Source organism: Coptis chinensis, chromosome 7 (genome assembly GCF_015680905.1).
Source record: "Coptis chinensis isolate HL-2020 chromosome 7, ASM1568090v1, whole genome shotgun sequence".
In the NCBI taxonomy this organism is placed as follows: domain Eukaryota; kingdom Viridiplantae; phylum Streptophyta; class Magnoliopsida; order Ranunculales; family Ranunculaceae; genus Coptis; species Coptis chinensis.
Genome location: NC_141462.1, coordinates 26,941,586 through 26,968,765, shown reverse-complemented (window position 1 = coordinate 26,968,765; position 27,180 = coordinate 26,941,586). Strand labels below are relative to the sequence as shown.

The 27,180-nt window shown below is 37.5% G+C and overlaps 4 protein-coding genes and 1 long non-coding RNA gene across 16 annotated transcripts; 2 read left to right on the top strand and 3 right to left on the bottom strand.

Moving 5' to 3' along the window:
- The first annotated feature begins 402 nt into the window (after window positions 1-402).
- On the top strand, window positions 403-6,192 carry LOC147486874 (uncharacterized). 10 transcript variants are annotated; one of them, XR_015201215.1, is made up of 11 exons: window positions 409-659; window positions 1,402-1,655; window positions 2,639-2,844; window positions 2,937-3,016; window positions 3,328-3,457; window positions 3,567-3,649; window positions 3,978-4,069; window positions 4,224-4,357; window positions 4,539-4,656; window positions 5,131-5,753; window positions 5,851-6,192. XR_015201215.1 is itself a non-coding variant. In XM_086571068.1 (3 exons), exons 1-3 carry the CDS (start codon window positions 533-535, stop codon window positions 2,379-2,381), a joined length of 1,026 nt encoding a protein of 341 aa, XP_086427194.1. In that variant the 5' UTR covers window positions 403-532; the 3' UTR covers window positions 2,382-2,581. The 10 variants fall into 10 exon arrangements, 1 of the variants encoding a protein (XP_086427194.1); XR_015201213.1 differs by having other exon boundaries at window positions 4,539-5,010; XR_015201212.1 differs by having other exon boundaries at window positions 4,464-5,010.
- Window positions 6,148-10,917, bottom strand: LOC147486873 (uncharacterized). 2 transcript variants are annotated; one of them, XR_015201217.1, is made up of 8 exons: window positions 10,631-10,917; window positions 10,477-10,552; window positions 10,170-10,336; window positions 9,767-10,077; window positions 9,471-9,623; window positions 8,892-8,940; window positions 6,918-7,048; window positions 6,148-6,816 (listed from the first exon to the last, which is right to left on the bottom strand). It is a non-coding gene; the product is annotated as an uncharacterized LOC147486873 (long non-coding RNA). The 2 variants fall into 2 exon arrangements; XR_015201216.1 differs by having other exon boundaries at window positions 9,471-10,077.
- Window positions 10,918-13,103: 2,186 nt separating this feature from the next.
- LOC147486872 (protein FAR1-RELATED SEQUENCE 5-like) lies at window positions 13,104-14,087 on the bottom strand. Its single transcript, XM_086573879.1, has one exon. It carries the CDS (start codon window positions 14,085-14,087, stop codon window positions 13,104-13,106), a length of 984 nt encoding a protein of 327 aa, XP_086430005.1.
- Window positions 14,088-18,195: 4,108 nt separating this feature from the next.
- LOC147486871 (heat shock protein sti1 homolog) lies at window positions 18,196-20,359 on the top strand. Of its 2 annotated transcripts, XM_086571675.1 has the most exons (4): window positions 18,196-18,566; window positions 18,868-18,969; window positions 19,264-19,434; window positions 19,930-20,359. In XM_086571675.1, the coding sequence occupies exons 1-4, from the start codon at window positions 18,450-18,452 to the stop codon at window positions 20,113-20,115; spliced, it is 576 nt and encodes a 191-aa protein (XP_086427801.1). In that variant the 5' UTR covers window positions 18,196-18,449; the 3' UTR covers window positions 20,116-20,359. The 2 variants fall into 2 exon arrangements, with proteins under 2 accessions (XP_086427801.1, XP_086427802.1); XM_086571676.1 differs by lacking the exon at window positions 18,868-18,969.
- A 290-nt stretch (window positions 20,360-20,649) lies between these two features.
- Window positions 20,650-26,364, bottom strand: LOC147486870 (uncharacterized). Its single transcript, XM_086573878.1, has 6 exons — window positions 26,226-26,364; window positions 22,631-22,695; window positions 22,489-22,540; window positions 22,339-22,397; window positions 22,097-22,142; window positions 20,650-21,924 (listed from the first exon to the last, which is right to left on the bottom strand). The coding sequence occupies exons 1-6, from the start codon at window positions 26,362-26,364 to the stop codon at window positions 21,893-21,895; spliced, it is 393 nt and encodes a 130-aa protein (XP_086430004.1). The 3' UTR covers window positions 20,650-21,892.
- Between the last annotated feature and the right edge of the window lie 816 nt (window positions 26,365-27,180).

Genomic DNA, 27,180 nt, shown 5'->3' with positions numbered 1-27,180 from the left:
TCGAAAATATCGTCCGATATATCAATATATCGAAATATGGGTACACGATATGGAAATAATGTATATCGATTGACTTGGATCGATATATATTAGCAATATATATAGAATATTTGATATATATCGATTGACTTGTTGACTGTTTGACCGATTATATTTATTGTTGATAGATAATTCTGACATATGTCGTTATATATCAGCGATATATCAGATATATAATGATATATATTAAAATTTTAACTATTTCAAAAAAGCTGGAATCTCTTAAATATCGATATAGACCGTTATATTTCGGTTTTGGGTGTGTGTGGAGGGGAGGGGGAATATCGACAGATATGGAAAAATTGGGCCATGTAGATTTGCCCCGTTACCCACATTTCGGATGAAGTGCAATTTTCAATTTTGTTTCAGTTTATCGGAATTTTCAAAATTTCAAAACTTCACAAAAATACGAGAATTTATCTTCGCGGCTTCCCCACACACACCACGTCCAAACCCACGATCCCCACACACCACGTCCAAACCCACGATCACCATGTTTCCCCCCTCCACTTTCGAATGTTCTCCACTGCACATTCTCTATTTCCGCTCCATTTATTACCTCCCCTCCCAATTAGAGACATCAACCATCAATTTTTCAGCTCGCGTGTCAACACTAAAAGGTAATCTATCCTATGTTTTATATGTTTTATGCTTTAGTTCTTCATGTTTAGTTAATGAACACCTGTTATCAATTATTCTCTGCAATTATTCTGATATTCATGCATGCAAGACCATAGCATATTACCCAAAAATGTAATCTAGTTACGTAAGTGGTTTTTAGTTTGTTGTCTATGTTATAGTGACCAATTTGACAAGAGACGTTGACCATGGTAATTGGTTCATATGCTTTTGAGTTGAGTTTTATATGTTGTAGTCTCTAGTCCGAACCGATCTTATGTCAATGAACTCTTGGGAATTCAACATGCTGTCTGCGGAATGATGTTATCTTTGAATCTTGTTCCTTTCGGTTATTGATTTGAGAGAATGTGAGTAGTACTCTTGTAATTTGTTTAAAGAGAGCCTTTATTTATGTTAACATATCTTGTCTCACTTTTAAACAAGTCCCTAATTTATATTTGGATGGAAGGTTGTTTTCATAAGCATAATTTGAGACTAGAAAAGTGACCCGGAAATCAAGCAACTTCGGTCGCGTGTATGTTAGTCCCGACATAAACGAATCTAGTCTAAGAGTTAAAGATAGACTATACTTAGCTCACTATTCCCCGTGAAAATTTCAATAAGGTATGAAAATAGAGTAACTAGTTAACTATTTTTCTGATTGCTAAAAATTAAGCTAGATAGTATATGCAATGCTGATGTTGTCCTAGGTCTAAATGTTTCTTTATTTATTTTTTCTCTTAGATTTCCAAATTCCAATGGATCGACTAGAGGAGGAGGTGGCTGGTCTAAAGATGAATTTGTATGCAATAAAAGAGTACCTTGATGAGGCTTTTATTGGCATAGTGTCCCATATCAACAATATTGAGAAAAGAATTCAGTTGATTAAAAGAAAACAGAAATTTGCAAATGATGCAAATATTACAGATCAAGGTGCTAGCGATGCTTCACTCGTCACTCCTAGACTAATGAAGGAGGCAATGAAAAGAAAAGAGAAGGTAAATTCGTGTAAAGATTTTTATGATTAAGTAGGAATTAATAAAATAAAAAATTGTTGAATAGTGAGATGTTTTTTATAGGTAGAGTATCTCGGGGATGTTGAAATACCTTCCTATACTCATTGCTACTTTCACTATATGGATAAAGTTCCAGAAGTTGTGAGGCCATTCACTTTGGATATTAAAGAACCAATGGGAGATGGAACCGGTGGTTTTATGGCCTTGGCTTTAGCATTGGGTTATCGTAAAGAGAATTGGATAAAAGTACAAGCAGATCTGTTGGTAGAGTTGAGTTGCTTTAAGCAAGAGTATGTAAAGATGTTCAGTGTTCATGGGTTTAAAAATTGTGTGGAGAACCTTTCAAAATCTGGTATGGATGAATTTATGAAGATGCCTGAAGCTGGTTATCTTGTAGCTTCGAAATATCATACTGCCGTTGTCTTTTTCTCAAAGGCAAAGTCCGTCACATTTCTCCCACTGAGATCAGCTATCCCTAAAAATGGCCCTAATGTTATAAGTATTGGGCTTGTCGAGAACAAAATGTTAAAGCTCAAGCTCAAAACAAACTATCCGATGCCAGAAATTGCGAAGCTTTGGTTTGACTATCATTATCCTACTAACGGTGATTGGGAAACGTATTTTCAACCACACTTTGATGCATACAAGAAGATTGTTGGTACAAGTCCTGAATCCCGAGGGAAAAAGCGTGGTAGTGGTGGAGTTTGATGGATTGGATAGGAGCAGTTTTACTTCCTTGTTTTGGTTTCTTAAAATTTATTTCGTTGGTGTAGAGAAGTTTCTAGTTCATGTTGTCTTTATTTCAACTAGGTGTTTGGACAGATAGTCCTCTTTAGTGGTCTTTCATTAGTGTCAATAAGCACAATATTATAATTTTTGAATTTGAGTTATTTTGTTTGTTTATAGTTTTTCTTTAGTGTTGATGTATTAGAACCCTGTTTTCCTTGTTACTATATTTTCTACAGGTTGTTGCCTGCTATCATTCCTGCTGTTTCTACAGGTCCATTGTAATAGAGCCACCATTACTCGCTAGCACTGCAGCATAGGAATCTGCCTCCAATCAAATCCTAATCCAATTGCATTCCACAGCTTTCTCAACGCATGTATAAAGCTAAGACCTGACTGGCTGGAGGCGTACTATAGGAAAGGAGTTGCATGGGCCACACTAAAAGTGAGTGAATTTTCTTAATCTTTCCATCATCCTTGAAAATATGTGCTCATATCTCAACTGGGGATTTGCTAATCTATACTGCGGAAGTGCAGAAATTCAACTTGGCAGCAAATGCATTCTCTGAGGGTTTGAGGCGGGATCCTGAAGACAAAGAACTCCAAATTGCTTTGAGGTTTAAGTTATATCTGTACTAACCTTTCCTGTGTTACTTAATATAAATGAGAGAAAATAGTTCTAACTATGTTCTTGTTGACCTGAGAAGCACCAGATTTTGAATTCCTAATTAAATGAAAGAGGGTGGCCAATCAGCTTAGCTTCCTTTAAGCACAATTGTATTACTTTAAGTTATAATATTTTGCAATCTGTCAAGATTAGATACAGGTGGTTTTGTCTTTTCTGTTTGTGTATTGTGGCGCATGGACAATTCTGAAGTCATGGGCATGAAAGAAAAACTTCCTAATGCGCTGACTCTACTTGCTGCAGTCTGTTGAAGCTTGAAGGCATGAAAGCTGTTTGTCATGAGTTGGGAGTGGCTACGAATGACCCTGAAAGCACTGCCATAGATAATTTAATCTAGGACGCAGATAAACTTGTTTTATGCTTGGCAATTAAGGTTCAGTGAACTGACTTCATCAAATTAATTATTATCTCCTGAGGAGTTAAATTTCAATTCTTGGAGCAAGTATTTATTTCTTTTGATTTACAAATTTTAAAATTTACAGGTTCCCAACCTTCTGGCTGGAGGTTCTTCAAGATCATTGCATATTTATATTGGTCACTATTTGCATGGCATCAATTCTTCTTGGTAAGCCATTTGGCTGTTTGCATTCAACTTTGGTTATTGTTTGTCCATGGGTCTTTTGCTCTGAAAACGGAAGCAAGTATTTTGGAGAAAGAGAAGTCACTCAGAGTTTTTGTTTCTTGGTATTTTTCTCAATTACTCTTATGGTGGTTTCCTCTTCCCATGGTTTCATTATTATACAAGCTTTAGTATAAACTCTTTCTTTTGAGAGGATTCCACATCTCTTAATCTTTTCTCTAGTATATACTTTCAGACTGCATGTACGATCACATTTTATTTGCTTTCGTAGGAAGGGACTTCTTTGTGACATTTTATATTTGGTGCCTTTCAGTAACCTCAGTGAGGACACCCAGACAGATGATTGATGCTCTTAATGCAGAGGGGCCTGATATCGATATCATACTTGTCGAAGTTGACCTTCCGGTAACCAAAGGCTTAAAGCTGTTAAAGTACATTATGCGTGACGAATAATTACGGCGGATTCCTATCATCATTAAGTTCAATTTGATATTGTATGTGCTATCTTTGCATGTATGTGAACTGATTCTCACTTTTCTTATCCTTTTGACTCGCTCAGTGATGTCTGCTCAAGATGAGGTTTCTGTTGTTGTGAAGTGCTTGAAACTTGGAGCAGCTGATTATCTTGTTAAGCCATTACGCACCAATGAGCTATTGAACTTATGGACTCACATGCGGAGAAGGCGGAAAATGGTTGGTTTTTTCAACCATGTGATTTTTATTTTATTTTTTGACGTTCGGTTGGGTCTTTCTGCTTCTGTGTACTGTTTGGTTTTTGAAAAAGAACGGGAATGTACAGGCTCTGCCAGTTGACCTCGTGTTGTCTGCTAATCGCATACTGTTTGGTTTTTGAATTATGACTTTGATATGGTAGCGTCGGACCCAGTGATGCCAATACCAACAGCACAACTGTATTCTCAGATGACACAGATGAGAAGTTCCGCAGAAGCACCATTCTTGAAAATAGCATTTTGAATAATCGAGAGGTTGAGGTAAGAATGATTTGCATATGAATTTTCAAAATAATTAGGCAGTCCAAAGGTGTATATCAGATATGTTTCCAGGATTTGTTAATTTAGGCAGTCCAGAGGTGTATATCAGAACTTTCTCTTAGTTAGTTTAAGCACTCAGCAAGTGTGTTGTTATTTTGTACCTCCTCTGGATGAAACACTCTTGAATATTGTTGAGGAGGACAAAGCAGCGAAGGTCTATGTAAGAGCTCCAAAATTTTAATATAGGTTGGGGTCACCTTATTGGTTAAGCTCCAAAAGACAAGGGTGCAAAGTGTGAAGTCCAATCATTGGTTAAGCTGAATTTAAAATTGCTTAGTAAGGATAAACGGCTAGGTATGTGCTATTTGTTTTGATGGATTCTTTATTTTTGCTATACCCCTACATGTTTACCTTTTAATTGTAGTTAGTTATGTTGCACTTGCATTGTCACTGAAATTTCCTCCTTTGGTTTAGGTAAAGTCTATCTAACAACGACATGAACACGTGCGTTGAAAGTTTGTTCTTACAACTGAGAATACTACGGACAACATGAACGAATCAGGGGAGCAAGCTCTCCCACTGTGGATCAGTAATGTCTCTTGTTATATGTTGCCAGTGCATATACAGCACTTGTATTTTATTTTTTATAATATGTTGTGCTAATTATCTCATTTGAGTGCTCCTCGCAGTGTGTCGTGTTAATCAGCTCATATGAGCTGATTCCCTATACCGGATAATGGATTCCCCAAATCATAACCTTATTTGTACGGTCCTAAGTAAACTATATTTATCTTAATATTAGAAACTTTATCGATCTTGTCCAACACCACACCTCCAATTCCTAAAGAATGTAAGAATGGTACAAGCTGCTGGTTCCTCCATGCGCTGCCTCCCTATTCTTTTAATTCCCGGGTGAATCTGATGTCATGGGACACGACGTGAGCTTCTTAGACCCCAGGAGTCTAAAACATTGTCAGCATCATCAGCAGAGATTGAGCAACGCCTCCCAGCTACTTGCTTCTGGTTCTATCCCTTACAATGGCGGCAAATGCTCAAATTTCTTGTTGCAACAGCAGAAGAATGATACTCTCGATCAGGTGAAGTGTGTCGTTCATTATTATTTTCACTAGCATATAGCTCTATTTTGAGCATTAGATCATTTTGTTTATTGATATGTTTTTATTGTGGTCTTAGTTCTTTCAGGGCAGCAGCCAAGTTAGAAGGGGAAGACTTGCACCAGTATCTAGAATAGAGAAAAGTGATTTTTTAAGCATCACTGGAGGAGGAATGGCCAACTCGCGTGGCATCCAGGAAGATATACTTGACTTTCGCAGCTGACAACACTTTCAATGACAGAGAATTCTTGGCATGATGTGGTAGGCAGGTAGACGGGAAGTAGGCTACATATAATGTCACAGATTGTCTTTCCAGACCAAAAACATAAAGTTCATTCCTGTAAAGTATGAAATTTGAATTGCACAATTTGTGTGTAAAAGAACGTAACTCAATATTATCAATGAAGTCAACCTTCCAACACTATAATCTTCAGACCCGCAATGGATATAGAAGCATGGCTGAGTACTAAATATCTTCACTGCAAAACTTGATTTTACACTGAATTGAAATGTCTACAACATCAGATTAGTACATAGTATACATAATTTAACGAATTGGCATTATTTCTTTCCTTTCCTTACGAAACACAGTTGAGGCTGATTGCGAGACATGCTGGTGAAGTCCAACATTGCATGTCCTGAAGTGCCTTAACCATAAAGCACAAAAGTCATCCTCCTCACCTACAATAAATTTCTCTGTACATTCCCTCCTGAGAATCGTGAAGATAATCCTTTGACCATATTCTCTGAATCAAGATTGACGTTCTGTCGTCCTGCTGTCAGATCCTTCTCACGATCCCAAGGCTTCCAAGGGTGTTTCCCTACCCATTCTTCCTCTTTTTGCTCTTTTAAGTCTTTTTCCTTCGTTTTCTCCTGTTTGGACTTTCTTTTTCGGCGGTTAGCTGACTCTTCTTGGTGCTTCTCCACCAATGATTTAGAACGTTTGGTGATATTGTATTTGTCCACCAAATCTGCATCAGAACTAGTTCTTTTCTTTTCCTCATTGGAAGCAAGTGCTGCGGCTTCATTCTAAGCCTCTAAATAGCTGCAATACAGAAATAGATGTATTTACTAACAACTTTCAGAACATGTTAAAGTAAAGAACCACAGGATATTAACACAATCAGCACCAAGAAATGTACTTACTTCATTTTTGCTTTCTGGGTTTTGTCCTCGGGAGTATCTGTCCAAACACTAGTATTGCCTCGACCTTCTTTATTAGTCCGACTAAAAGACGTAGCAGAATGGACAGTAACACCTGGCTGAAAAAACACCGTCTGCACAAAATATTGGCGAAAAAGTACAAATAAATAAAATAGTTCTGAAGAGAAAACATGTTGCAGTGCGAGGAAAAATTTCTGGAGGACTAAAAGCTGCAATTGTGAAAGCTTACACACAATCCTTCATTTCATTTACTGAAGGTCTAAAGCCATTGTTTTTGATACATCAATTTTCTATATGCCTTTATCCAGATCTCTATATGCCTGTGTCTAGCTATTCTAAATGACCCACTGGAGATGCTCCTAGTAGTCTATGTGAGCACATGTGATCTCCATAGGGTTTCCCTTAATTATCTAGACTAGTACTACGCTATCCTAAATGCAGTTGTCCCAAATATGAACCTCTAAACACCCCCTCCTTTCTATACCAAGCCTTTGGCATGTTTATGTATCGTCCAATATTGCAATGAATGAGGCTGGTCTACCTTCTGTTTGGCAACCTCCTCAAAATAGTTGGTCAGCTCTTATTTAAGAACTCAACACTGGATCTATTCGCAACAACTACCTTGATCTCCATAAGAACTAAAAAAACCAAGATCCAAAAGCAGTTTGTCCAACAACAGTTTTTTTTCCTATTATCATTTTTTTGTTTTTGATAGTTAGAACTTTATTCACTTATCCACTTAAAACCTCATTTCCCCGGTGAAGGTGGCAATCGAACCTAAGACCTTGGGCACAACCTCCCAAGTTTTAACCAGCACGCCACTTGACACCTTCCTATCATCAATAAAAGTTAATATATTGATGTATCTTTGGAAGATCAATAGCCAAATGCTATTTTTTCAAGGACCAGAACCCCCAACCGCAGTACACCCACACGCGAGAAATACTTAAATGCGAAAAAGCCAAAACAGAAAAAGGGGCAAACGGGCTAACACCACCACCAATGTGGTAAAATCAGCACTGCAGCTAGCAAGTCAGATCACCCCCCACCCTCTCCCTCCCACCCCACTTCCATGCTGCCTCTCACGTACATAATCAGTCCTCGTCCACTCCCCCTCCTCTTCTCCATCATACTAAATAACCTTCATGTTTAGCAAAGCTTTATAAGTGTTGCGGTCATCCACAAACGCCATCGCTTTCTCTGCCGCAAAAGCATAAAGCTTTAGTTCCCGAGAAAACAGGAAGAATATGAGCAGAAAATCCACAACCTATGTCCAGCCATTCAACTATGAAGAGATAGAACAATGTATAGCCTTTTTTTCAAAAACTAGCTGAAACAGGTGTTTCAACTTCCCATATCTTTTTTCAAGGAAGACCCCTCATTGTTGTCCTCTTCCCTAGTTGGTTATGGACATGCCTCCCCACATCCACTAAACTACTCCTGATATTGTTCCTTCCTTCTTCCCCCCACCTGATCTCAACCAAGTTCTAGATCCAAGTCCAGAAGTCCCACAGCCACTATACAAAAGCAAGCCAAAGTTTACCCCTATCCTCTCAGGTACACACAAAGCTTCTGATTTCTTAGCGAAGCCGCACCAATTAAGACCAAAGAACGTCTTACTGATGGGAATCCTCATAACTCCTAGATCTTGTTCTAACGTTTGTAAGGTTAATAAATGGACAAAACTACATTTTGGTAAAATTATGACATACTTTACGTGCTGCTCAAACCTTTTGAAACCTCTTGTACTCTAAGAAAATTTAGTTAGTTTATTTTGGTCACATCACCTATGTATATAACAAACACAATACACCCTTTCTTATATGTGAGTAGAGTGATCCTGGTGTCTCATATTGTAATTAGAAAACAAAAATGGAGGAGAAGCGTGCTATATAGTAAAAGTTACAAAGAAAAAGATCTAATGAAACCCAATAAAACCAGCAGAAAACAGCTAACCTTGCAGCCTTCTCCACTGTGCGGCTTCACGCATCACTTTTAGCTCAGCCTAGAGCATCCAAGAAATTGTCAAACAAAATAATTAAACTAAAGAACGGAATAACATAACAATATATACTTTGAAGGGATCTTGCATTTGATGATAAGGTGCTATAGGCCCTACTTCCATCGCTTTAGTTTTAATTTTTAAAGAATATTTAATATAAGTAACACCACTTCCCTCACAGACCAGTAATACCTCTATGTAGCGGAAGAACTATGAGAATACTCATAAGACCTAGTAAACAGCCGGGGCTTGGCTAAATTAATAGAAAAGATTCAGCTACAAAACTAAGTCATATACATATGCTCAGTAACAATAGAGATCCCATGGAACGACACAGAGTGCACAAACACATCGGTTTTCTATGGGGATTGTCACAGCTTTAGTAATGCTGATATCTTGTAACTGATGATGGAGAAAAGTGGAAAACAAAATGTATCACAAATTGAGTACAACCACAAGCAAGATCTGCATACAAGTTTGACGACTGATATCACCTACATTGTTTTTCTTTATGTCAAAGATGTTTCTCTTACCAAAAATTCATGCCACATGGATCTGCTGCCTGAAAGGTTCCCAATTTTTTTAGCCCAAAATCTGATCCCTGCACGTCATATCAACTTTCTGCAGAAAATGATGGCGAGAGCGGAGGACGTCAAGTTGGTCTCTTTACTCCAGACCACAGTTTACTGCAAGAGATTTTTATTTTCAATCTTAACAAGGCGACTAAGCTAGAGAACCGGCAATTTGACTAGCCGAGATAATCAGGATCAAGCACTTCCGAAACAGCCCATATTTTGGACGCAAGGTTCCTCACTAGATGGAAACTTACACAAATGATTTACAATGACGTGAAGCCGATAACTCCAAAACAGCTCTAGTATTTTTTTTCCAACTGCCAGAAATTTGTAGCTATTTACACGAGCAAAATGCCAAGAAGCATGGTGCAAGGCCACGATTAAAACCTTGCAGTTGTCGTCTGGATGCTTGTCATGGAGGAATTTGAACTACTCCAGCCTCACCATTTCCACTGTAAGCAGAAACATTTACTGATAAAGCACCTGGCACGTTTCCTCCAAGAAGTTTGGGAAAACAATTTGTCACGTATATAATGCTCATTTAGATGGGACTTGCTCTTGATGCCTGCAAAATGTCAAGTTAGGTCAGTTTGTGCTTCAAACATAACTAATTAACTAGAATAACTAAGTCGGGGCGCTAAAGCTAACATGTAAAACCTGATTCTGGGAGGAAGTCGCAGAAGTCCAGCGCTGAGAATTATGCATCGCCACTGTTGTGTCACTCATGAAGGTCACTATGTTCGATTGTCTTTCACTATCAACTGCAACTGCAGGAGGCAATTCCCTCATAATCCATAACACATAAGCTGAGGGTACGGATGAACCTGGTGAACATCACAAAGATGGAACCTTAGATTCATAGAAATTTCTAAAAGTTTTTTGTTATCAGGTACACGTTCTTTGCTGAAGGAATTTTGATCATTCATTTAAACAAAAATGAAGACGTGAGAGAAAAACAACGTACCTATGAAGTAATACAAAAAAACCAGAATCGACGTTAGTATTCCATTCACATCACTTGGATGCCAATGGTACAGACGCTGCAATTAAGAAAACAACTTAGAGAGGGTATATGCATGCCAAGCTTAAAAACTGTAAGATAATCAAGATTGTCAGACCTCCAAAAGGCTTGTAACATTCAAGGGTCAACAAAGAACTTAAAATAAAAGACAGTAACGGATCAAGGGTGAAGGAATTAGGAGATAACAATAATGAAGGGATTCATTCACTTTGGTCGCTGTGGGGAGGAGTTGAGAGATATCCCACTCAAGCACTTCCTATTCAGATGGGAGATTATTATAGGTGGCTGAATGGAATCGAGGTATTATCGTATAAATGGTTGTTTTATTTGCCATTTTCTTTCTCCTTTCAATCTTTATACTGTAGGTCACCTCATCGGATAAATTTTTCAAACGAAAAAAGATTTGGTCACACAAACAGCTCCAGCAAATAAACGAAACTAAAAGTTAAATGTACAGAAGACGACATTTGCTCACCATAAACGGCTAAGGCTCCAGACATCGCTCAGCAGCACATTGGGCATACAAGCAACCCATTCTCATTGCACTGTGGGCACTGAACTGACAAGCCATCATCACTCCCATCTGGACTAATTTTACGACTTCCATTGCAATTATAATATAATATGAAGCACATTCCTCCACACCCGTCACACGGACTGGTGGACTGGTGGACTGATCCCTCGGCAATCCTTCTAATAACTGCAACAACTTCCCTTGCTCATGCAATGTCACAACAGCGTCTGCACCACCAATATATCTCCCCTTAATGAAAAGCCTTGGAGGTACTACTCTACTATCAAGGATTCTCCACATTTCTTCCCTGTACTCCAAATGCATCGATACATCTCTTTCGTGGAACAAAATCTTAAAACTATCCAACAGAAACCGAATACTCTGGCAATCCTAAAACCTCATCCAGTTCTGGAGACCTTCCCAACAACATCTAATCTCACTACTGATCACCCTGCAAAAACAAATACAACACAGTTAATGCCTTCTGAGTTTACATTCGTTTAGTAAATATGGTCGATTGGTGAGAAAATATATCCTAGAAGATAAATGTAATTACCTGAGAAGGCGGAGGAGCTGTTGGAACCTTAGAAGAAGAAGCTGTTTGAAAAGAATTCAAGCAATAAATTCAATAATGAAATACTAAGATTTTGAAAATACTAATATTAAATAAGTATATACATAGTTCAGGATATAACCTTCCAAATATAACTACTCAATATGCAGTACCTACCTTGTGATTGAGGTTTAGGCCATGTACACGTAGTCTTCGTATGGCCTGTTTCACCGCAATTTCCACACCTGCTGATTCGAGATCTTTCTTTCCTTTTATCAGAATTCTCCGTAGCAACAAAACCACACGCACCTATATTAGAACAAAAATTGAGAATTATATTGAGCTTTGGAAACCAAAATTGAGCAAATGGCAGTACCTACCACTCGTAAAATGTATCTCCTCTTCTTCGCTCAAATCGGCTGATTGAGCACATTTCCTCACACGTTTTGAGTTTGTACTTAGACCTATTACATACACATAGCATTGTAGTTATTAAAAAAAAATAGAAGTACTAGCAACGCAACATGTTTAAAAATTATAGTTCTTCAATAATATAGATACTTGTATTGGAAAAACTAAAGCGGTGAACATAACTAGTTACCCCCAATTTCTCGATGTAATTCTGGGCACGTGGGTTTTGTATGCCCAACAACACCACATTCACCACAACTTTTCTTCCTTGTCTCATTGTGTCCTTTAAGTCTTTTTGGTCGACCTTTAGGTGCTACCTGGGGTGGATCACGATGAGTTCTAAGTGGGCCGATCTCTGAGTATCGATGGCTCCTCAACGAACTTGAGGATTTTCTTCAAAGGGATTGATGGGATCTCTTTTGACATAAGATAAGAATGTAGGAAATCTTTGAACTCTTCACTAGCTTCTTTAGTTTTGGAGGCCTTCAAACAAATATTCTTGTAAATCCCCATAAGCTCACTATAACAAATAGCAGAAGTTGCTTCATTATGAACATTAACTGAAGTAACAGTAGGAATGACTGTTTTCACATGTCGCGTCCACCTCAATAAAATGCAACTAGAGGGTATTTCAACGACATCTTCATTTTCTAAGACGGAAATTATGTGTCGGCATGGAAAACCAAATGACTCAAATAGACCACAAGAACACTTGGCTTTTTTATCAACAACATTGTATTCCACAATAGACTTGCAGTGCCTATACAAATGACGATACAAAGTGTAGTAACGAATATTGTCACCTTGATGATCCGTTATTGAATCAACAATGTACAATGCCTCTTGCTGCAATTGCATCTTAAACACATTAAAAGCCGCCCGTGTATAGATGGAATTCGCCTGATTTTCATACTCAGTCAGGTGGGTCACAATTACCGGCTTGGTTGTCGAGTAATAACTTCTTCTTCGTGCTCCGCGGTGCGGATCTTCTCAAGTGCTAGCTCCATTTTTCCATAGAGCTCAACCATTTTTAAACCCGGGCTTTACATGAAGCCGTATAACGAGTTCATGCTTTCACAACGTTGGTTGGTTCTACAACCACCAAAGAATCGCCTCGAGATATGCCTCCGCCCACCTCATCCTCTTTTTGTATATCTTCTTCACCCACTCATGGTCATGGACTGGGTGTGCTTCTAACAAATGTTCCCACATTTGGTCAAACTCTTCTTCCGAACATTTCATAAACATGAGTGAACAAAAGTCCCTTTGAAACCCGAGACGGACATTGTCAATACAATTTTTCGAGCGTGCCAAGCACATAAAGCGATGTCTAGCACTAGGTAAGGTAGCTTTAATAGCCTTGCGAATTGCATGATCACCATCTGTTATGACCGACTTAGGTGCCTTACCGCCCATCGTTGTAAGAAAACGCTCTAACGCCCAAATGTAAAACTGCTCTGACTCACTAGTCATAACTGCAAAACCAAATACAATAGTTTGTCTATGATTGTTCACTCCAGCAAATACGACAATTGGCATTTTGTATTGATTTGTCCGGTATGTTGAATCAAACAATAACACATCACCAAAACAGCTGTAATCTGCACGAGACGTCGAATCTGCCCAGAACAATCTGACCAATTGGCTAAGTTCATTCAGCTCGTATGAGTAGTAAAATTCTGGATCAATCTTCGACTTGTTTTTCATGCAGGAAACAAGTGTGCTAGCATCTCCATTCATATAATAAATTTTCCTCATCCTGGTCATATAATTATACAAATCCTTTCTTATGTAACCAACTTTACAAAACTGGCCAGCCCTATAAACAAGGAAATCCATCACTTGACATTGTCTAATGCCCACATCAATTAGACTCTTTGCCAAAGCTGCATCTTCACTGCCCATCTTTCTATGTGAGCGACCAAATATCGAACTAGGATAAGGCACAAGTGGATGAGTGTGTTCAGCAACAAACTTATTAACAACCCACATATTGCATTTAATATCAAAAATCACTTCAAAAATCGCAAGACACTTGCATCTAGATAACTCACGTTGTTTTCTTTTGTGTTCCATATTCAAATATTTCACCTCTCTCTCACCTTGGCACGAGCACACAAAATTTCTTTTAACCGGGATATCTTTATGAAATCGGTAAACACCTTTTATGCGTACACTAAACCCAACAACCTTGGCATACTCGTTGTAGAACTCAAATGCCTCGTTCTTTGGTTTTAAAACGCATTGAAAACATGATTGCATTTTCATCTAGATCTTCCCCTCCCAACTTACCACTGAATAGATCGAAATCATTCTCATTAGTTTGTTCACTTCTTGCATCTGCTTCATTTGACTGTCCTTCAAAACCTTCAATTTCACTAACACTATGGTCATCTGATTCATCTTCGTCTTCCAAACTCACATTGGTTGAACCTTCCATAATATTTATTTCGGTGTCTGAAGAATCACTTTCCTTATACGGACATGCGTCATTACACATATTTGTAGCCCAATCTCTGTCTTCATTAGAGATATCCACCATCACTTGATCACTATAATATGGTAATAATATAAATATGCATTCATTACTTCTTGCACTATAAGTGGAAAATAAAATAAACAACAAACAAAGAGTATACACGTGAAGCAACGTTAATTTGAAGTTAAAATTTCATTTTAAAATAAAAAATAAAACAGACAATAGCATTTTAGGTTCACAAATAAATAATTAAAAGATTCACCTTTGTGTCATGAAGGGACAAAAGGTGAAGGTGAGTAATGCGTAACGATAATTTAAGCAACGGAAGCAAGTCAAAAGAAACTAGCAATAAAATTAAACTCTCCTTATTATGTGACATAAGAAGATAAGCAAGTTCAATATGTGATTAAACTCTCCCTATGGAGCTCAATATTTACATGTCTTGAATCCTAGAATTGAAAATATGATCAATTTCAATTTTCAAGGAGTAGAATACCTACATAATTGGCAATCCGGCCAGGCCAGGAATCTACTTATAAACTATCACTACTTCTCTCGTTATTACGTTGTATAGTACTATAGTTCTTTCAAGATGTGATTCCATAACTATAAAAGAGGAGGTAATACTGTTCCAACATCATTTTTTTTTTACATTTATGCTAGAAAAAGTGACAATTCAGTTTCTTTGGTCTCAAGGATTGTTTCTACTCTTGCATGTGTCATGTGTGCCACTAAAATTATAGGATCGACTAACAATGCCAGCAGTGATATCAGGATGAAAGTAAATCAGTTTAACTGGTACACTGGTACACTGTTTAACTGATCCACCCTCCCTCTCCGTATGCCTATGCCGAATCACATTTCTAACTAATAATTCTTTTTTTCTCACCACTTGCTCATTTATTTCCTCACATTTTTGCCATGAAGCATCGTGGTTCAGATCTCTCAACTCTTTTTCACTTGATCACATTATTACTATACACACTTTTAGCACAATCACATAAATATTCTAGATTATAATCGGTACCTACTTTAACTCAATTTTGCAATCCCCCATTCGCTCTCACATCTCAAGAGTTTACAAACAAATTTAGTGCAATAAGATAACTACTACTACACTTAAATTTCTGAACAGGCCAAGTTCATCAATAAAATAAGTGTTTCTTATCTAATATGCTTTTGTTTGGGCCAACAGGCGGGGGTTAGGGCATTGCCAAGACATCGTCTAGTAGCGATCAACTGCTCTTAGCCTTAGTAGATAGTACTCTCGCCTAGCACATTTAATTCGCGGATTCTCGATGGCATCGGTGCATTTATATAGAGGAAACCATGATATATGTGTGAAAGTCATAAACAAGCAAGAAAAGCAAACCATTGAACCAAAATATACATGTAAAAACTTGTGTTTGCCATTGAAGACCAAGCACCACCATATGTAAATAATGGATATTTTGAAACTAGATATTAATTCACTAATCAATCCATAGAAAAATTTCATGAACTAAGCCTAAATTACTAAATACTCATATCCAAACCTGAAGGAGTCTTGAAGGAGTATTTGAGAGATGCCCAATCCAGTTTGAAATCACAGGGATTTCTCTTAGAAGATAGTGAAAAAGAGAAACAATGGAGATGAACTCAGTTTAGTGGAGATGAACCCGAAAAGAGAATGAGAGTTTGGCGCTGCTAACTGGAGAGTTTGGCGCTAACTGTTTTCCTTTTCTTTTTTTCGAACAAGCCCGAAGTAAATACCGAAGTATTTATTTCACTTTCCAATTTTTCCAATTTGAACGATGGTTATTAGGTTGGGATTAGTTTTTGGATAAATTTGGTATTTCATGTATTTGTTTTTTTTCCAAACCAGTTTATCCGGTTAACAAGTTTGTAGTGGATCATGGATTTCCCAACAAAAATCAGATGTGGGGCTGAGATTAGTGCACATTGGAATGCATTGGAATGCCTGTGCATGGAAGCAAACCTCTTTAATTAATGACATACTTTAATTTAAGTTTGTATTTTAATTTTAATTAGAATGTACTTTAATTGAATATTTTCTTTTCATTTAAAGTTGGTACTTTTTATCATTCTAAAAAAAATTTGTATTTTCAAAATTCTCATATACAGAAATTCTTTCATAAAACCACAAATACATAGAAATAAACTTGGGACACAAATACATAGAAATTGAAACGATAAATAAACACAAAGTCTAAATGAAGTGCAAATAAAAATAGAAATCAAGTCCGCCCACGCCTACTCCACAAATGCTCGACCAAGTCATTCTTCAATCTATCATGAACAACTTTTGAACGAACCCTCTCGACACCAGATGCCTAACGAGATAGAACAAAGTGGCGTTCATCTTCAGGAGCACCTTCTCTACTTGGTATTTCCAAATCGAATATAATACGGGATATCCATTTCGCGTTCATCTTCCACAATCATATTGTGTAAAATAATGCAAGCCCTCATAATAGTAGCCATGTTCTCCAAATACCATAACCTGCATGAATTCGCTAAAATAGCCCAACACGATGTAATATACCAAACGCCGCTTATGTGTCTTTTCTAGCGACTTCTTGCTTCTTTGCAAAATGTTTGTCTTGTGCAATAGTCGGTTTAGCAATCGTTTGAATCAAGGTGACATAATTAAGATAAATACCGTCAGCCAAGTAATAGCCCATATCATAATGATGATCATTCACAGTGTAGTTACAAGGAATAGCTTCATCATTGACTATATCATCAAATATTGGTGAGCGGTCAAGCACATTAAGATCATTGTGAGAACCCGCCATTCCAAAAAAAGCATGCCAAATCCATGCGTCACGCCGGCAATTGCCTCCAAAATCACTGTTGGTTTATGCTTATGGCCAGTGTGAGACCCTTGCCACGCGGATGGGTAATTCTTCCATTGCCAGTGCATGCAATCAATGCTTCCTAGCATTCCAGGCCATCCGCGTTCCTCAGACTCTTTAAGCAAACGTTGAATATCTGCGGCATTTGGTTTTCGCAAAGTATTCACCTCCAAAATTCTAATAATTCCATCACAAAAATAAGCGCGTGCATTCATGAACAAATTGGCTCAAGAACATGTAACATATCATCTACTAGATCAGCGGCAGTCCCATAAGCAAGCATTCGTATAGCAGCAATTACTTTTATTTTTGGGTTAATCCCAAACTTACCCGCACAATTAACTTTTTGTTGAAAATATAGTACATTATGATTAAGATGATTGAAAATACGAGTAAATAATGACTGACCCATACGAAATCGGCGTCGAAAGTCGTGGTCACGAAATATAGGATTTGCGCCGAAGTAGTTAGCATTTACACGAGCTAGTGTTGCCTCGTACTGACGAGGCTTATATTTTCTTTCTTTCTTCAAACCACCATGTGGTCTATAAGAAGACTCCGCTTCTTGCTGACGCAATAAACTTAGACGATGTCGAACCAAAGGTAGAGCAATAGCCACTAATTTGCGAGTTTTAACTGCAGTGTTATCATTTGAAGAGCTCGAGTTCTGGAAAACTGCGCGGTTTTGGCAAAACTGCGTGGGCTTGGACCTGTAAGATGGGCTTCTATGGAGCGGTTTTGGCAAAACCGCGTGGGCTATATGGCGCGGTTTTGGCGTAGTTGCTTAGTGTTTTTGATGTTGCTCCTAAAGTTGTTTGGTGTTTTTTTGGTTTAGTGTTTTTTTGGTTCAAAATTTTAGTATTTTTTTAGTTGCTCTTCTCCAATGGTTTCCTCTCTCCTCCTCTCCTATTCCTCTCTCCAACACGGAAATCATTCCAGCAAATTCAACCCATTTCAGCTCCAAAATCAACCCATTTCAGCTCCAAAATCAACCCATTGCAGCTTCTCCAAAATTGAATTCTCTAAATTCAACCCATTTCAACCTCCAAAATCAGAGAGGGTGGTGGTAAAAGGCACATATCGTATTGGCTTAAGTTAGAAATGTTAGTGACTCTATGTCCTTCCTTGTCAATTCCATCAAATGCTAATACGATTCCAATCAATGCAGATCAATCAAAGTGGTTCAGTAAGGAGCTAGACCTAAGTCACCTAACACAGGTAATTCTTTTGGAAATCAGATCCTTTATGCTTGAATGTTCGTACATACACTAAAGTTAAGTTAGAAATGTGTTGTATGGTGTTTTACACGGTGCCTCTATAAATTTCTAGGGCAAAGGGGATTAAGTTCATGGCTTTCACTATGTATGGCTAGGGACTTCACTGTGTTTGATTAATTTGTTAAGCATCGCCAAAGGGCAACAACTCAATGCGCCTTTTAAATGTTTTTGCACTGGAATTTTTAAATGACATGATTTACAGTGTTTGAGTAATTTTTTTTCGATACATTTTATTCGTGTAGTGGGAGCTCGTGGTAGTGGAGAAGGTAGCCGAGGCAAAATCAAAGGAGGAAGATGCTTTCCGAAAAAATGATTATTTCGCAGCAACTTTTTGGTACACAAAAGTATCCTCGCATGTTTTATTTTCAACTGCCTGTAATGCACTGTTGAGGGAATACAAAAACTAAATGAAGTCACTTTTGTTACAGCTAAGGCATGCCTAAATTTGTTCTTGTCACTCATTAGAGTACTTCTTCTTGGATATGCCTGAACTCATTCTCAATGTAGGGCTTGATAACAAGCACGTATTTGGTCCAAAGTATTGTGTTAGAATCTCATTTTAGTCATAAGCTTGTTGTATTCCAAATTCCGCCACTTATTTATCTGAACTTAGGTTGTGTTTGTCTATTTTATTTTAGGCTATATTGAAAGACCCTCTCAATGCAACATTATTATCCAATAGGGGTCTTTGTTATGCCCGTCAGAAAAATGGGAACAGGGCTCTAGAAGATGCCATGACGTGTGTAATGCTGAAGCCTGACTGGCCAAAAGCACACTACAGGGCAGGTGTTGCGTGGAGTATACTGGAAGTATGTATATTTGTATCTTATATGATCTATTCTTAATTTTTACTTCTTAGGTTGCATATATGAGACTAAATATATTTGTATCTTATATGATCTATTCTTATTTCTTACTTCTTAGGTTGTATAAATGAGACTAAATATATTATAGATTTGCTGGTAAAGTTGTCCAGTCAAAACTTTGTATATAGCAGCTAGGTGGTTTGTGGTTCCTTTCCGTTCAAAGATATGTTCATATTTATCCTGCCATTGGACATTTATGGAAATTGGTTGTGTTTGGTATCCATGCAATGATTTTGCAGGGATTACCCGGGAATGACACATTTCATAGTCCATTCTTTCTGAATCTGTCGTCAGTTTTTCTGCAAGCATTATATTCTCTTTGTTCCAATTCAAGCTTCAAATGACCATTCTTTACAATTTAATTATTTGGTTCATAAATTTCTTGAATGTGTGCTTGACATGTCTTCTCTCCTCTTTTATATTGTATGAATGATGCAGAAGTTTGATGCAGCAGCCTTAGAGTTTGCTGCCGCTCCGCAATTGGATCCTGGAAACCAGGATCTCCGCAATGCATTTCAGTTAAGATCTGTATACAATCATTTAGTACAATGTTGCCATGTCAAACATACACTGATACACCAACTGCAACTCGGTGAAGATGATACAGCTCAGGTTGTAAGATGAAGGTTGTTTTGGTCATACTCGCCAAGAAAGTTTTTGAGCGATGCTAGTTCAGTTGGGATCCAGATTGATGACTGTCAGCTGGAATTTCTTTAGTATATGATAGTCTTCTTTTGTTTTTTGGTACTTGGTTTCAGCAACAGTTTTTGGTCTGAAATAATATAAGGTGTTTGCTTAGAAACCAAGATTGTATGAAAATCCAACGATCGTAAGCTAACTGCATATAAAACTTTAATTGACTGTAAAATAGTTAGGCTGTTTTATTGAATCTAAGTTGTATGATTGATAATGGAATTGCCTCAAACTGAAATTTGGAAGTAGGTTTTATACATTGAATTTTAGGATCTCCTCGTAGAATACAATAGAGAATAAATTTGATCAAATCTATCAATGACTTGTCGAAATGATTAGTAATCCTCAATTTGGTTTCCCATTTATACTTGAGTACTAGCTGTAGGCAACATCAATCTCGCTATTAAATCTGGAACAGGAGAATGAATTTCGCATGACATGGACCCGGTGCAGTGAAAATTCGACTTTAGATACAAAAGCATTCATTCAGCATAATTTAAAAACTATTTTCAAGATAAAGATACTTAAATATCTCCTAAGCCGCATAAACACAACTTTTTTTAAAGATTTAGTTCTCCCATGCTAGCAACAAACTATCCCATGCCTTTAAGATCTCCCCGCAATGAGATTGATCGTGTCAACAAACTTTTGAATTGCTTTGTTCATTTCCTTATTGCACATACGCATCCAGGAAACACAGCCAATCAACTCGTCAACCATTTCCTCCTTTAGCTTCAAACTAAAATCAGTAGCCTTCATCATAGACTCTTCCTGCTCCAACCCGATCTTCACTACATTGAAGGCAGCCACAGTGCCACTGTACAAATCAGCAAACCCGTTACTACTTAGAGATCCTCAGATTCCCATTTGCTTCATGATCTCGTTGAGAACCAGCTAGCAATACGTAATACATCAGCTGACCTGTCTCCCCTCCAAGTTGTGGCACTTCGAAAACTTGTTGCTGGACAGCAGTAATGCTGCGATATACAACCAATACAGGGAAGCTTTCGAAGCAACAAGCCTTCGAAGTGCCACAACTTGAGGTGCTTGATAGCTTCTTCAGCCAGCTCCACATTTTAATGAACTTTACATCCACCAAGGAGGGCACCCCACACAACCCCATTGGCCTTGATAGGCATGTTCTTAATGAACTCATGGGCTTCTTGAAGGAGCCCTGACCTACTAAGGAGATCAACCATGCAACCGTAATGCTCAATCTGAGGAATAATCTCATAATATCTAGTCATGCTACTGAAAAATCCACAGCCCTCATCTACTAATCCCATATGGCTACAAGCATGCGAAAGCCCAATAAAGGTCACCCCATTTGGTCGAATACCAATACGAGACATCTTAGAGAAAAGCTTCAGGGCTTCCTCAGCTTGGCCGTGCATTGTATATCCTCCAATCATAGCCGACCATGACACAACCGTTCGTTCTTTCATCTCATAAAAGACATCCCGAGCAATTTCTAAACAACCACATTTGATATACATGTCAATCAAAGTATTACAAACTGATTCAAATACTCATGAACTCTCCTACCAAGATCAAGTGCACCCAAATCCGCACAAGCCGCTAATACCACCACAACAATGACCTCATTAGGTGTTCCCCCAGCAGCTTCTAGGCCATGTCAGTAACATATGAATCGCCTCTTTCGGATTCCCACACTGAACATACCCCGCTATCATCGCAGTCCAAGACCTCACACTTCTCTCAGTCTTTCCATCAGTCTTTCTTTTTATTGGAATCACAACAAAAAACTTTTTCAAAAGGTATAACGGTATTAAAGTTCCAAAAAACAAGGAACTGCATCAAATACACAATAGTGAGGCAATAACAGCATGAGCCATCTAAAAGAATCAACAAAACAATGTGATCACTTAAGTACAATAGTTGATAAGCATACCTCCAAATGCCGCACTAGCAGTGGAAAATGTGAGCAATGGAGGAAGTTGTTCAAGAGAAGATAATTGTGTTAGTGCATTGATAAAGCAACCGTTTACTTGGGAGAAGTAATTTTGTAATTGTATCTATGTGAGTAAGATGTGTAAATCTGTACTTCAATTAGTATATGAAACAAACTATAACTTCCCAAAAAACGACAACAAAGAGTTTTATATATCTGTTCTTGTGTAGAAGTCAGCATACCCCAATAACTAGAGGAAGCCACTTAGGCCCCTTTACATACTTCTGAACAAATGGCATTCCTAGGACCGAAAAAGAAAATGTTTTAATATGTATCTTCATTTTGCAAAATGCCAACATCCACAAGTAGATATAAACCGCAAACAGTAATACCTGTATTGAAACCATGAACTGCACTTAGCATTGCACCAGCACCCGAACCAGCCTACATCATAACACGTAATAAATCAAACAAATGCAAAATATATATAAAAAATTCGGAGAATTCCCATTATCAGCAACTCAAATGAATTACGACGACAGTTGCGTCATGTAAGACTGAAGTTATGGCCCACTCTGCACTTTCCTGTTTAGCAAGTTCTGTTAGGCATTTCAACAAATAGAAATTTAGAATTTTATAAGTGAGAGAAAAAGGAAGATAGAACTCACGGAAGTGGGGTTTCAGAGAGAGAGACAGCGAGGGCAACAAGCGGAAGTGGATTGATTTTGGAGGTTGAAATGGGTTGAATTTAGAGAATTCGATTTTGGAGGAGCTGCAATGGGTTAATTTTGGAGCTGAAATGGGTTGAATTTGCTGGAATGATTTCGGTGCTGGAGAGAGGAATAGGAGAGGAGGAGAGAGAAAACCCTTCGTAAATATGATTTCGATACGTTTAGATTTCGGCCTTTGATTTCTGATTTAAGATTTGGATGAACGGTTGTGTATGGGCTGTTCGATGGCTGTTTCGTTTTTGGCTGTCTACGTAACCAAACCATATATATATACTAGCATGTGTCCTGTGCTACGCATCAGTTTTTAAAGAACTAAAATGTCTAGAGTTTTTTTGTGAATCTCAAACCAAAAATATACATATATATATTTTATATTGTATATAAATATAAAATAAAATATATATATATATATCATATATATATATATATATATATATATATATATATATATCATATGTCTAACTATTTAAAAATTTGTGTTCATTTTTGAATTTCTTATCTAACGGTATAAAAGTTTTGTGAGCATGTTCTAATGTTAGACTTCTTTAAATGAGCTAAAGTTTTGTGAGCATGTTCTCTATGGTGAGGAGATCATATCTACAAAAAATCAACCCTTAATTCAACTTTTAAGTCCATGATTTTGCTTGAATTAATTTACAATGTGGCTATAATGTGCGCATAAGAATGTGTCTCTATCCCTCCCTATATATATATATATATATTTCCATATTTGATTCTCATATTTATATAGTTTAAGTTAGTATGAATTTAAATTTATATTATAATCGTAATAGTAAATTCACATCTCAGAAATTACTCTTATCTTTGTTTCTTCTTGATTTGAACTTGTTGAATTAGTTATCGTCTTATTGCTTAGGTGTGGAATGAAATCCGTACTTGTATATTGCATTGATATGTTTTTGAGAGTAGGAAATTGATCTAAACACAAGATTTGATAGATTAGATATTCGTGTTTAACACTGATATCTAGTTTACACTTTTTGTGTTTATCAGCTGACAAGGTAAAAATCCCATGTAGCACCATTTTAGCAGCTCCTTATTGGGCTTGCTCAAAGATATATATATTTTTTTGCTTGGTAAGTTAAGTTATATTAAAAAAGAATGTAAAAAAGAATTTAAGTTTTTTGCATCAATGCTAATGCCCATAGTCACTTATGCATGTCTCTCTCAAATGTAGCGGCATTTATATTTCTCACTTACATGAATGACGTCCAAAGGAAACCGAGGTCGATTGATCACACTTGCCACTTACTATCACACCATCGTATTCCTAATTAAGCTAGAGGTATTTTATTAGGAGTTACAGGGCTAGGGTGATGGTTTAGAAAGAAAAAGGAAGGGAAAAATCAAAATATGATAAGTTGAGAAATTAGGTTTTCAAGATACTTGTAACTAGAGAAGATTCTTGTTTTGTTCTTTGCTTCCGAATTGTGATTCATTCTTTAGTCCTTTGGCTTTGTGACTCCATATAATTTTGAAAATTTTGGGAGTTCTAACTTTGCTTTTGTTTCTTTTTTCTTTTGTTTCTGATATTGTCTCATTTTTTATTTTGAACTTTTGGGAGATTCGATTTTTGACTCCTTTGATTTTTTTGGAGTTTTGGTTTTTGATGGTTTTTTCTTTTCTTCTCTTTGTTTTCGAAGCAACTAACTGATCTGTTTTTGTACAAGGTCTTCTTTTCTTTTCTTTTATTTTTTCTGATATCCATCCAATTTTCAACTCGTCAATTAGGTAAGCTTTTTATTGTGTGTTGTGACGAGTCAAGGATTTATGGTGAAGAATAAAAAGACTTCTAGAATTTGGTGAAGGCTCGAAAGCTGTAACTAGAGGAAAAACTATCTTTTTGGGGTTTTAACGTTTATTTGGCTATATCGATCCAAAAAGGGCCTAAATTCTCTCTTAGGATATGACGTGATGATCAAGCAAGTGGACGTGTGGTCTTTCTATCCGGACATCTTTTGTGTTATCACTCAATAATCATTCAGATGAGCCTTTTGGCTAGATTCTCACAGGATATGTAACTTAATTGTTCTAACATAGCTTGGTCTCGGAAACTCATTGCTATATACAATTAAATGATTATGCATGTCATTCATGAAAAGATACAGAAACTATTGTACGTATATTAGTCTAAGTTCGAAGAATGAATCCTTACTCTATTGCTATAAAGAGACTTCTAAACTTTTTATTCATCATGGAAAAAGGAAACAAGACTTTTAATACTAAATAGAAAAATATTTTTGGTCTTTTTTCGAATTTGTTTTTAGAAAGGAAGAAATATACTACTATAGAAAATGTCTACTTTTTGCAAAATGTTACTATACCACCCACAAATAGAATTATGCTTTGTCCTCGAAATATGAAGAGATAAAGAAAGAGATTACTATAGAAATATGAGCAAAAATGGTGATACACCTGTATTCTATTCTTCACAATGAAAATATGTCACCCCCAAATAAGTTTGGGGCATGGGTTGTTTGATATAGAACGAGAAATACATGGTTTATTGTACTAGAGATAATTATTCTACTATGAACTTTTTGGGTTTTTGTATTTTTGAAAACATATCTAATGCAACAAAAATGGAAAATGGAAAATTTTGGCATCATATATTTGTATTACCTTCTACTCATATACCAAATTCCAAAAGAGAAACAAATAAAACAAGCAGACAATATTAAAATTACACTACTAGTTATAAATATACATAAGTACGAAAAGAAAACCAACTGAAAATAAAACATATATAAACTATAAACTATCTATACGGACACTAGGGAGTTACCTAGTCCGAATCCGTGCATGACTTATCACGATGTCAAGAAGATCCTTCACCTGGCTGACATCCGGTCCTAGGTATCTATCGCTATGCGGAAGTGCATCTCTAATGCTCTGCAGTGTTCTTGTGACACTGTTCTAGAAACGTTGCTACTCCTGCTGCTCCTCTCTGAGGTTTTGTTGAGCCGTTCTAATAACTTGCTAACCTTGCCTAAGGTGGTGGATGTGCTAGTGTAGAATCTTCTGGCCCTCATGGAGGAAATGAATTCCGTCTATGGGCTAAGTGAACTGTCAAGTGGCACCTTCAGCAGAGTAATCCACAGGCTCGGTAGGGTATGCTTGCTCGGTGGCTCTGGTTGCAGGTGGATGCCAGAGTTTTTGGACGCAGTGGGCATAGATAGGACCTCTAGTAGCGTCTCTTACCTCCACTGAAGCGTCTGTAGCATCGAACCCCCAGTGCTGTGTGATCCTAGTGACCAGCACTGGTGGAAGGGCAGTGGACCTCCTGGGTTTGTAGAGTTGCTCCCAAACAAAGGTGGCAATGCTGAAGTTGTTCTTCTACTCTTGAAGAATCCACAGGATGTGGAGCATCGCCTTACCGATGTTAGAAGGCTTGGCTGAGCTTATCAAGTTGAAGGCTGTCCACTGAGATATTGCCAACTGATTCCTTCGCATCAAGTTCTGAAACCCGCAGTGTGACGTGGGGTTTTTCCTACCCTCGAGAAACGTTCCTGCCATCATAACATCGATGGTCTTATTGTCTGGGGACTATTCTATCTGAGTATAGACCTTCAGAGGTATCCCCAGAGCCTCACTCACCACCACCTTAGTAAGCTCAAACGTGTGGTCATCCCTAACAACCATGATGTGGTCATCCTCCCCTCGTTGCATATGGTTATAAAACGAAAGAGTGAGAGAGGGAGAATAACTCGCACCTTCCAACAAAACCAAAGGTTTCCATCCTCTTCTTCTAATCTCAGCCTTGAAGTGCACTTCAAATAGATCGAAATTGAAGAGGGTTTGAAAATTTTGCTCCGGCACGATTTTAAGAACTCGAGCCATTTAGAGTAGGGATTGATGAAATTAGGGCTTTTAGTTGGAATGGGGGTTGAAAATAAAGCTTACTGTAAAAATTTGGAGTGGTGATGTGTATAGGTGAGTGAGCAGTCGCGAGTTTATAAGGGGTGGGCCCGAGCTAGGTTGGGGCGACTAGGGTTTGGGAAGTTTAGGGACGATGATGTTGGTTAGGCAGTCGCGAGTTAAAAATAGGTTCGATGGCACATGCGAGATACATGCCTTTTTAAGTTAATTCAAAATTTTGGCCCAAACCCAAATGAAATCAGGTAATTCCGATCATGTCCTTAGTGCCTTGCCAACTTCAAAATTTGATCCGCACTTCGTTACTAGTCTAATTCTGACCCATGAGATACCAAAACGATCAACATAAAAAATATTACACAACAGTATAGGGCACACTCACATCCAATGGTGGATGAAAAACAAATAAAGGAAAGAGCATAAAAGAACTGAAGGGAAATATATACAAACAAAAGA

Bases quoted from the DNA above. Each gene is read 5' to 3' on its own strand.
- LOC147486874 (XM_086571068.1), top strand. From the start codon at position 533: ATGTTTCCCCCCTCCACTTTCGAATGTTCTCCACTGCACATTCTCTAT. The intron at 660-1,401 runs GTAATCTATCCT...TTTTTCTCTTAG, and splicing joins TCGCGTGTCAACACTAAAAG to ATTTCCAAATTCCAATGGAT. The intron at 1,656-1,736 runs GTAAATTCGTGT...TGTTTTTTATAG, and splicing joins CAATGAAAAGAAAAGAGAAG to GTAGAGTATCTCGGGGATGT.
- LOC147486872 (XM_086573879.1), bottom strand. From the start codon at position 14,087: ATGGAACACAAAAGAAAACAACGTGAGTTATCTAGATGCAAGTGTCTT.
- LOC147486871 (XM_086571675.1), top strand. From the start codon at position 18,450: ATGTTAGTGACTCTATGTCCTTCCTTGTCAATTCCATCAAATGCTAAT. The intron at 18,567-18,867 runs GTAATTCTTTTG...TTATTCGTGTAG, and splicing joins ACCTAAGTCACCTAACACAG to TGGGAGCTCGTGGTAGTGGA. The intron at 19,435-19,929 runs GTATGTATATTT...TGAATGATGCAG, and splicing joins TTGCGTGGAGTATACTGGAA to AAGTTTGATGCAGCAGCCTT.
- LOC147486870 (XM_086573878.1), bottom strand. From the start codon at position 26,364: ATGGCAGGAACGTTTCTCGAGGGTAGGAAAAACCCCACGTCACACTGC. The intron at 22,541-22,630 runs GTAATTCATTTG...GTTATGATGTAG, and splicing joins TACATGACGCAACTGTCGTC to GCTGGTTCGGGTGCTGGTGC. The intron at 22,143-22,338 runs GTATGCTGACTT...TCTCTTGAACAA, and splicing joins GGCTTCCTCTAGTTATTGGG to CTTCCTCCATTGCTCACATT.